The sequence below is a fragment of the Podarcis muralis genome, chromosome 2 (genome assembly GCF_964188315.1).
Source record: "Podarcis muralis chromosome 2, rPodMur119.hap1.1, whole genome shotgun sequence".
Taxonomy (NCBI): domain Eukaryota; kingdom Metazoa; phylum Chordata; class Lepidosauria; order Squamata; family Lacertidae; genus Podarcis; species Podarcis muralis.
The window spans coordinates 121,078,212-121,089,565 of NC_135656.1; the positions used below are offsets into that span (position 1 = coordinate 121,078,212).

Sequence of the window (11,354 nt, forward strand, 5' to 3'; positions counted from 1 at the left end):
ATAAATTTTATGAACTTAATTAATTAAAGAAATAAATGGGATTTACCATGTGTGAAGCTACAGTGGTGCCTCGCAAGACGAAAAGAATCCGTTCCGCGATTCTCTTCGTCTTGCGGTTTTTTCGTCTTGCGAAGCAAGCCCATTAGCGGATTAGAGCTATTAGCGGTTTAGCGGGCTTAGCGGATCAGCTGATAAGCGGCTTAGGGGATTAGCTGATAAGCGGCTTAGCGGATCAGCTGATAAGCGGCTCAGCGGCTTAGCAGATCAGCTGTTAAGCGGCTTAGCGGATCAGCTGATAAGCAGCTTAGCGATCAGCTGTTAAGCGGCTTAGCGGATCAGCTGATAAGCGGCTTAGCAGATCAGCTGATAAGCGGCTTAGCGATCAGCTGTTAAGCGGCTTTGCGGCTTGGGAAAAGGGGGGGGGGCAAGGGGAAAAAGCCTGCAGGAACTCACAAGACATTTTCGTCTTGCGAAGCAAGCCCATAGGAAATTCGTTTTGCGAAGCACCTCCAAAATGGAAAACCCTTTCGTCTAGCAGGTTTTCCGTCTTGCGAGGCATTCGTCTTGCGGGGCACCACTGTACATTTAAATGAGGAGTAGTGCAGTTCCATTACTGCTGCACTGCAGTTCAACTATAAAATAATATATTAAGTCAGATGCCATCTTTAGTTTTTGTTGTGAGGTGCTCCTTTGTATTCAGATCAGGCCTGAATAAGATGATGTAGCACTTTGGGATGAAGATGCAGCCCAGGAGACCAGCACTGGAGGCCAACATAGAGAAGACCTGCACGGCTACCATGTATTTCCCCTTGGTGCTCAGGTAAGTGGGAACAAAGGACACCCAAACACTGCAGAAGACCAGCATGCTGAAGGTAATCAGCTTGGCTTCATTGAAGGCCCCAGGTAGCTTCCTGGCTAGGAAAGCCACCGTGAAGCAGATAGCAGCCAAGCAGCCCATGTAGCCAAGAGCACCATAAAACATGGCAACAGACCCTTCATTGCATTGCAGGATGATCTCTCCAGGCTGAGACTGCATGTCAGAATCTGGGAATGGGGGAGACACCCCCAGCCAGGAGCTGCAGATAATAACTTGAACACCAGAACAGGAAAGGACAATGGAGTTAGCCAGACTCTTCCCCAGCCATCTCCTCACCTTGTTCCCGGGTTTTGTGGCCATGAAGGCCAGAACCACAGTGATGGTTTTAGCCAGTACAGAAGACACAGCAACCGAGAAGATGATGCTGAAGGCCATTTGTCGGAGAAGGCAGGTCAATTTCCTTGGCCGGCCAATGAAGAGGAAGGAGGACAAAAAGGAGAGAAAGAGAGAGATGAGGAGGATGTAGGAGAGGTCCCGATTGTTGGCTTTGACAATGGGAGTTTCCTGGAATCTAATGAAGATTCCTAACACAAAGCTTGTGATTAAAAATAAGAAGAGGGCAATGGAAACCAAGAGGATCCCCAACTTGTCTTCATAGGCTAGGAAGCTGATAATCTTGGGGACACAGTGATCTTGGTTCTTCCTTGGATGCTCATCTTCTGGACATTTGTTGCAATGGTCTGCATCTGCAATGATAAAGAGTTGCTTCATTGTCCTATGATTTTTGTTCCATGTATCATACAGGTCTTTGTATTAGTCTCGATTCTTCAAGATGCCATAATATATTGGGTGGCAGCTTATACCAGAGACCTAGAATGTCCTAAATCATGCTATTGAGACTCCTGGCTTCATTCTGTCCACCCTTTTGGGTCAGCTTCTTCTAGTTGGTGGTAATCAACACTAGTATGAATATCTCACTGATAATTATTAGGTATGTACAGTACTTCTATATATTTTGTTTTACTGTATAACATTCGTGCAGGTTGCTCAGTTTTGTTGTCATTCATTGCTAGCAATGCCTTCTAGTCCATTTCCAGCTGATGAACTTTATTCCGAAACAGTGAACTGTTCCAGATACACTGTCCTCTTCAGAATTCCTTTTTAGACTTCTGAGAGACGTCTTCCTTTGAGACTTCCATAGGACGTCTTCCTTTGAGAGACAGCTTGGCGTTCCTCACTATTCATTGACTTGTTTGACTCCTCTTTTGACTCTTATATATACAACAGCTTAAAGTCACTTGTATATTTTGGGAGATGTACTGTATGATAGATACATTATTTTGTAGTGGTGTATTGTAGTGACATTGTAATTAATTATATATCCACTACCAGTTATTAGCCAGCGTGTTGCATTTCCGTTGATTGTTACATTTTGCAACACAGGGGGTTGTGTTTGTCTTCTAGTTGGTGGGACATACCTTGTTCTGAAAGGGCTTCCTTTCCCTCTGGAATTCCTTACCTTCCTGGGTGGAGATGGTCCCATTGGGACATTGAGCACAAGCATAGCAGCAAAGCGGCTTTCCTTCTTGAATCACTTTGACGTATCCAGAAGAGCAGCTTTTGCTGCACCTTGAATGTGGAAGTGTCTAACCATAAAATGAATGAATATCAAATAAAAAGTGTTAGGAATGGGTCAATAAGCCACAGAACTGAGTAACAGGCAAAGAAAATACACAATCACTCCTCATTTTACTAGAAAACTGCTCTACCTTCTGCCCCACAGAAAAGGGTCCTTGTAGATTAGACCAGAGACCCATTATTTTCTCAGAATGGGAAACCACCTATCATTGATCTGTTGTAAATGCATTCTCTAAACTGATATCAGCATCTAGTCCAATCTGGGGCAAATTAAGCAGATGAGATGGATGCAAAGCTTCACTGCCACATGGAAGATGGAGCAAGTTTGTTTTCTCCTGCTCCGGAGGGTAGGACCTGAACCAATGCCTTCAGGTTACAAGGAAGGAGATTCACATTAAACATCAGAAAGAACTTTCTGGTCTCCCTCGGGAGGTTGTGGACTCTTTCCCTGGCAGTTTTAAAGCAGAAGTTTGATGGGCACCTGTCATGGATGCTTTAGCTGAGATTCCTGCATTGCAGAGAATTGGACTAGATGACCCTTAGGATCCCTTCCAGCTGTGCAATACTATGATTCTATGAAATGAATTAGGATGAGAAGAGCCTTAATATTTACTGCAGTAGGGTGAGGGGCTCACCGGGTGTTTCTGCAAATAACACCCACCTAGTGTTCTGAAGTGCTTTTGAATTATGGTGCTGGAGAAGACTCTTGAGACTCCCATGGACTGCAAGAAGATCAAACCTATCCATTCTGAAGGAAATAAGTCCTGAGTGCTTACTGGAAGGACAGATCCTGAAGCTGAGGCTCCAATACTTTGGCCACCTCATGAGAAGAGAAGACTCCCTGGAAAAGACCCTGATGTTGGGAAAGATGGAGGGCACAAGGAGAAGGGGACGACAGAGGACAAGATGGTTGGACAGTGTTCTTGGATCTACCAGCATGAGTGTGACCAAACTGCGGGAAGCAGTGGAAGACAGAAGTGCCAGGCGTGCTCTGCTCCATGGGGTCACAAAGAGTTGGACACGACTAAACGACTAAACAACAATACTTTGGCCACCTCATGAGAAGAGAAGACTCACCTGAACAAGCTGTGCAAGCCACACAATGGCATCTTTGTCAATGCTGAACCTTTTGTCTGGAGGTGCTTGCTGCTTGAGACTCCCAATTTTCACAGAAGCCACAGAAGTGTTTGGCCACACCACCCTGGTAAAAATATCAAAGTTGGCGGTCAACTCCCCATCCCCATCCATGGAGGCGTTGTAAGATCCAAAGTTCCTCAGAAATGAGTGGAACTAGAATGACACATGGATAAAAAGAGCATCACTTCTTTGCTTCCCATTAGGGGATGGGATGAAACGTGAAATTCTTTTATGGGAAACTATGTTTTGTTGCTCTGATTGTAACCAAATTTTGCACAACGGTTCCAGACATCAAGCTTTTAGCACCCGATTTCGACTGTCCCTGGTTGAAACAGAACTCTTCTGACTCAAGGGAAGTAATAGTGCCACTGTATTCTGCTCTGGTCAGACCTCACCTGGAGTACTGTGTCCAGTTCTGGGCACCACAGTTCAAGAAGGACACTGACAAACTGGAACGTGTCCAGAGGAGGGCAACCAAAATGGTCAAAGGCCTGGAAACGATGCCTTATGAGGAACGGCTAAGGGAGCTGGGCATGTTTAGCCTGGAGAAGAGGAGGTTAAGGGGTGATATGATAGCCATGTTCAAATATATAAAAGGATGTCACATAGAGGAGGGAGAAAGCTTGTTTTCTGCTGCTCCAGAGAAGCGGACATGGAGCAATGGATCCAAACTACAAGAAAGAAGATTCCACCTAAACATTAGGAAGAACTTCCTGACAGTAAGAGCTGTTCGACAGTGGAATTTGCTGCCAAGGAGTGTGGTGGAGTCTCCTTCTTTGGAGGTCTTTAAGCAGAGGCTTGACAACCATATGTCAGGAGTGCTCTGATGGTGTTTCCTGCTTGGCAGGGGGTTGGACTCGATGGCCCTTGTGGTCTATTCCAACTCTATGATTCTATGATTCTATGACTCTGGGGAGGCGGCCATGGAGGCTTTTCAGCACTGGGTCACCAGATAAACCAATTCTGCCTCGAAAGCTCACTCCACTCCTGCTGCTGCTTGAATGGACAGCCCCTTCCCCTCTCTTCTCTTTATCTCCCTTTCGCTTGCTTGCTTTCTGGGCTTAGTGGGGAAAGCACCTGCTGGTTGGAAGGCACCTGAGCGATTCCCCCACTGTTACCCTGTGATTCTTGCCACATTTTCCACTTCTTATTTTTTATCAATTTTCCAAATGATTGCAAATCTTGCCGAATTGCTTCAATTTAATACAATGTAATTTAATTCCAAAACTAGCTTCCTGCTCTCCTTATAAGATATGTCCATGATGATCCCCTGTTCCTACTCATAATCTTAATCAGTCTCTAGATGACTCCCCCAGTATTTACTGATATTATCATCCATCAGCTTCCCCTTTACATCCCTGCATACAGCCAAAAGATCACATAAACCTTAATATATGTTCCATAACAGCAAATGCGTTTTCTTTTTCCAAAGTCTGGTGTTGTATCCCAGCTTCATATATCTATATAACAATGTATGGGAATTATTCCTGCCTTGCAAGGGGTTAGACTAGATAGCCCTTGGATCCCTTCCAACTCTAAGATTCTATGAAATGTAACTGATTATAGTTACTGTATCATATTATATATTTCTTATTGTAATTCTTGCACTTTCCTTCTTCCTCTCCCCCCCCCTTTCCCTTTCATCGCTTTAATACACACACACGTTAAATTTGGCCACCTCAGAAGTTCCTCCACCATGGGTTAGAAATACAAGAAAAGGTTGTTGCTTTTTCTGTAGCAATGCCACCCCCAACCCGCAAAAAACAAACAAACCCTGATTGGTGAGATACCCTTCCAAAATGCATAAATATTGAAGAAGTGGAGGGTGGTTGTGGGATCTCCACAAAGCCTGTTCTGAATAATGATAGAACACTTTTGCACATTTCATTAGTACTATCAGTGATGGAAAAAGGAATACCTGCCATGGCTGTAGCCTCTGAAGCCTCCGTCCGTCTCCTCCACCCATCATTGCCACCTGCTTGGATCTGAATGAGTAAGCAGCATTTAAGGCATGTGCCACAGCATACGCACTGCTATAGATGTTGTAGTTGTCTGGAGAAAGACTCTGCACAAGGATATCCAGGGGCAATTCCCCTTTTTGGTCACATCTGAGACGTTCTTTCGCAGAAAACAAGTGCTTTGAAATGAAACAATCAAATATTGTCCGCCAGTAAGGAACTAAGCGACTGAAGTCAAAATGGTCATGTTTTAGGGCAACCTCTGTCTGAATTAAGAAGGAAAAGAAACAGTGACGGTGCTGGAGTTGTAATCTCCAGTCAGACAGTGTTGGGGTGATGTCCCACAAAGCTGTTGTGATCCAGACTTTCCCCTCAGTGGACTGTAGCCACAGTTTGAGTATTTGATTTATAAAGAATATTCCACTGAAGAAAGAACGAGTCTCTGCATAGTAAACAAATACATTGACTTGTCTCCATGTGAGAAATGAATCAACGTCAATTTTCACTTCATACTGAGTCATTTCTGGGATTCTGTATGAGACGGCAGCACAAATCCCATTCGAGGTGAGCATAGGGGTCAAGGACCTCATGAACCTTTCTCCATTGTCATTCTCTGGAGCAAAGAGACCGATCCATGTCCATCTGAAATGCAGGAGCAATTTGACGATACCTGTGTATTGGTCTTCGTCTTTTGGAATCATCCGGTAGAAAAAAGGGAATTGAGTTTTATCACTGATGTCATGGGAGACAAACCCATAACTAACCTGGATGGGAACGGAAAAGAAAAGTGTTTGGCTTGGCTTTGTTTGAATTTCCTGAAATACAGGTCTCCTCTCCATAACATAGGATTCTGTCAGTCCAGATGGACAGGAGGAAGGGAGGAAGGGAGGAAGGGAGGAAGGGAGGAAGGAAGGAAGGAAGGAAGGAAGGAAGGAAGGAAGGAAGATTGCTACTAACAGAAACTTTCTCCCTCAGACAGCCAAACTTTAACATTTTAAAGCAAAGTGAAATTAGACTGCTGCCCAATTCACACCTGTGGGATTTTGTAGATGCCCAACATGTTCGAAATATGGAGAGAGATTTCAGAGTCTGCACCATCTAAAACAGCCAGCAGGTTATTCTGCCTTCCACACCTGTAGTTTGGAACACTTGCATGGCCAGTATAGAGCAGCTCTACCATGGCGTCGTATGTGATTCTTGCATTGTGATAGTTCTCAAAGATATTGTAGCCCAGGGTGATGTTGGGTAAGAGCCTGGGGTTCTGGTTGATCTCGTGGATGGCGAGCAGGAAGGCCAGATTGTGGAGTAAAATTGTTTGTTCTTCTCCTCTGCAACAAAACATACATCTCACACGTCACCCTCCATTTAATAATATATGTCACAGTCATAGAATCAGAAAATGGTAGAGGTGGCAGGGACCCCAAAGTCTAGGCCAACCCCCTATAACACAGGAATTGCTGATGGCCATTCATCCAGGCGACCCATCACATTTGCAGTCTCCTCTTGCTCAAGACCCTGATGTTGGGACAGATTGAGGGCACAAGGAGAAGGGGACGACAGAGGACGAGATGGTTGGACAGTGTTCTCGAAGCTACAAACATGAGTCTGACCAAACTGCGGGAGGCATACAGGAGTGCCTGGCGTGCTCTGGTCCATGGGGTCACGAAGAGTCGGACACGACTAAACGACTAAACAACAACAACTTGCTCAAGGCAGCACATATGTGCCACACCTCATGCCACCATTTGACCCTGATAATAATGCTTTAATGTAAGAGAAGCCACAGGAGAGCCAAAGACTTCGTGGCTGAGGGCTGATGTGCACATACATCTCCTCAGTCTAAATCCCAAAACTCTAGCCACTACATTGCACTGCCATGATGTACATTGCAGAAAGGGAGTGGGCTTGGGGAAATTGCAATTTGAAGGGCATTTACAACCACTATTCTATGATTGTATGATTTCTAGACAGTGAAAGCACCTTGAGTTTATTTTAGGAACAACGCCCGTGCTTGATCAGAATCAGAATCCCAATTGCCAACCCTGAGTGAAACGTTTCTGTATTAGTCATTAATTCATTTATTAGCTTTTTTGTATACCACCCTTCACCTGAAGATCACTGGGCGGTTTTGAACATGAAAATACAAAATGAGAACACAAAATACCTATTAAAAACAAAAACAAACCAGTAGTCCCCCCTCCCACAATTTTTTTTAAAGGTCATAAGAATGTTAATCAGCCGAAAGCCTTGGTTAAAGAGGAATGTTTTTGCCTCACCATTTTATATTGCTATGGGTTTTAAGGGGAACCCCTTCGCCCCCCCCCAAAAAAAACAAACAAACAAAGGAAGAATGCAAGCTGCAGAGGATTACCTGGGCTGGCCTATGCAAAACAGCCTGGCCGAGCTAGGAACATCAAGGAACAATAGAGGGCTATTGCGGGACATTGGCAGTGCAAGAGAACTTTACCTGAGGTGTGAGCAGAGAGTGGGGATTTAGGATTTGAGCTTGCCAGGGTAACAGGCTGTGAAGGAGGGAAGGAGGAGTTTTTTGGGGGGGGAAGGTTGCTGGGAGGAAGAAGGAGGAAGAAAGGCTGGGTCCATCTTTGGGTGAGGTTGGCTAGCAGAGATGCTTTGGGCTCCAGGACTGCACTAATGTGGGGTACAAGCCCCTCTCGAAAAGACCATGAACTCCCTCCATGCAGACTGATGGTGTAGATACGTGAATAAACCATTTTTCTCAAAGCCACGATAGTCTCTGCTGTGCCTCCATTTTCCAAAGGACAACAGACCCTGTGTGAGTGCCTGGTACCCCATGAGCTGTTGCTACCACTAAGCAGAGAGTGGGGTGGCTCAATCTTTAACTACTTAGAGGGCAATTGACACCCGAACTTTGAAGCAGCAAGGTATAGGTCATGCAAATCAACACTTTTTAAGGAGCTGGGTTCAAAGAATCAGTGATATAAACAACCGTTGCCATGGGAGACCCCGGTAAGTGTTTCCTTGTCAAAGTGGGCTGTAGAAGGTTACTTCCCCTTCCCTTATTAAATGGCTGCAATACAAGGATGAAAATAACCTTTAATAGACAGAGGGGGTATGTGTGTTTAGATGTGTGTAGGTGTGTGAGAACCTCTAAGTCGTGTACACAGTGTACAATTTAAAAACAAGATCCAAAGACTTTTCATGTATGCGACAACAGCAGCACGAATGCTATTAGCCCAGAGATGAAAAGAAGACAAAGTTCCTATCAGAGAGGAATGGCAGGAAAGCTGTTAGACTATGCCGAAATGGGAAAACCGACCAGAAAGCTCAGGGACCAAGAAGACAAAAACTTCAAAAAAGATTGGGGGGGGGATTTATAGTCTATTTAGGAGACCCCTGTAAGCAGACGAAAACATTAGCAGGATTTTAATCTCACTTGTAATGTTACAAATACTATGGACAGACTATGGCATAATATGCAGTTGAAAACATCAACATTAGAACCCATGGAGGGGATGGGAGGAAAGTCTCGAGATTCAGAGAAATCTCTTTATATGGATATGTATTTGGTTTTGTTAGGGATGCGGGTGGCACTGTGGGTTAAACCACAGAGCCTAGGACTTGCCGATCAGAAGGACGACGGTTCGAATCTCCGAGACGGGGTGAGCTCCCGTTGCTCGGTCCCTGCTCCTGCCAACCTACCAGTTCGAAAGCACATCAAAGTGCAAGTACATAAATAAAATAAATAAAAGCAAGATCCATTAAAATGAAAGTGCAGCTTAAATTGGAAAGAACAACAATATAAAATCAAATAAAACAGGTATTCGGGGGATTCACACACATACATCAGGATACAATTCTTATGGGTCATAGATTATTGTCTGAATTGAACCTCACCAGCTGGTGAAAATAGGCTCATTGCATGGCGCTGGAGTGTTCAAACTGCTCCATTCCAGAATCACATCCCTACTGTAAAATGGAGATATACGAAGAATCTGGGATTTAGCAGGAGCTGATGCAAGGAAATGCCCATTGTCTCTTTTAAAGAGGCTTAAAGCATTAGATTACAGCTTGAGTACCATTAAACTCATCCCCACATAATTTACTTACGGAGATATGTGGATAAAAGGAACCTGGGAGAAAGAGCCTGGCTGGGATGCTCCACTTAGTGTGGGGATAATCCCACCGATGAGATGGTCTCCTGCTCTATAATAGTCCCAGGGCTCATATCTATCTCTCACTAAATTCAAGGGGCATTTTTCCTTCAACATCCCATAGGCTGTACTGAGCAGCAGCAGAAGCAACGTTTTGATGGGCATACGTGCTGCTGTCACCCACCCTGTTTGTGGCTCTTCTCTTCAGAATCACCGAAACCCTCTTTCAAGACCAAAACTGCAAGAGGGGCTTTGTTAATACAGATGGAGTTCAGCTAAGGGCTTCTCATCCAGGGGGTTGATATTAAGCTTCAAACTGACAGCATCCCTGCCTGCCTCAAACCCCAGTCCAAGCTCTCAGGAGAGTGCAGAATCAATATATTTTCAGGCAGGATGCAAAAAAAATTGTGTACAGTTATTCCTGATTCTGCTGTTTCTGTTCCTGGTCTCAAATGTGATCTTCAGAGAAATCCCTTGAGTTTTGGCAGAATTAGAGAGCCAAATCACCATTATTTCCATAATGATAAGGGAAAGACTTGCCTCTGCCATGAACCATGAATTATTTGCTCTTTTTGCAGGTGGCTGGGTGTAGAAAACCATGTTTGCCAAAACTCTCCAATGATCCAGTGGGCAGGCGAGATTAACAAATGTGGACAGAAGAAAAATATACCCTTACGAAAAAGTGCCTCCTCTCCCACCCAGTAATACTGATGTAAAATAGAATGTCCCTTATAAACCCTTATAGGTCAAAGCCAGCATTTTGAGTTAGGACAGGAAATAATTGAAGAAAGCTGAGTCATTTGTCACAAGGAAAACACAGGATGAATAATTTAGCAATTTGCAAATGTGAACCCCAGTAATGTTCAGCCATTTCAGGTGGTTCCTGGGGATAGAAAATGTGAGATCTAGGGTAATGACTGTTTCTTTGGGGGGGGGGGATAAAATGCAACCAAAAGATATTTCAGAATTAGATTTAAATGATGTTTATCTATTTTTGAGTAAAACAGTTTTGGCCAGCACAAATCACATCTCCTCACCTACAGGACACTAAATATAGTTCCAGATTAGGTACTCAAAGCACATGGAAGCTACAGCTGGAATTGCAGTCGACTTTCCACACTTGGGAGGGATCCATTTTTCCTATGAATACAGCTATCTTCCATCTTCCCTAATAATTGTTACATACACATATGATCAGGGAAGGGTAAGGTACATTTCATGAGTGCAGTCATTATTGCTGATCAGTTACATACGTGCTTTAGTGCATTACTAAAGAGTGGTTACCTAAACAATGTCTTTTTAATTTTTAATTTTTAATACTTCAGGTTACACTTTAAAATTAGATTATCTGGGATTCGGTACCAGGAAAATAGGTGTCAGAAGCCAGGCTGCCATGTTGATAACACAACACACAAGTCGTAATAAGCTTGAAGATTTATTGCAATACAAGCACTCAGGCTCGGACACCTATCCACACATCTGACTTATGAATCATATGACCCTTCTGGGGAGTGATTCCGGGTATGGCAGAATATCTGGAACATATGCCCTTTCCGTTTCCAGGTTTGTTTTCTGTCTAAGATCTTTCCCATACATCTGCTCCTTGGATGAATTAACTCTCCTTCCGGTGTGGAACTGCTTTACCCGCTCCCGCATTCTGACATTGCCTGT

The 11,354-nt window shown here is 44.1% G+C and overlaps 1 protein-coding gene across 1 annotated transcript; it reads right to left on the bottom strand.

The window, feature by feature from the left end:
• Positions 1-652: 652 nt before the first annotated feature.
• LOC144326803 (vomeronasal type-2 receptor 26-like) lies at positions 653-7,287 on the bottom strand. The gene is made up of 4 exons (XM_077923641.1): positions 7,283-7,287; positions 6,584-6,878; positions 2,337-2,463; positions 653-1,563 (listed from the first exon to the last, which is right to left on the bottom strand). Exons 1-4 carry the CDS (start codon positions 7,285-7,287, stop codon positions 653-655), a joined length of 1,338 nt encoding a protein of 445 aa, XP_077779767.1.
• Positions 7,288-11,354: the final 4,067 nt, after the last annotated feature.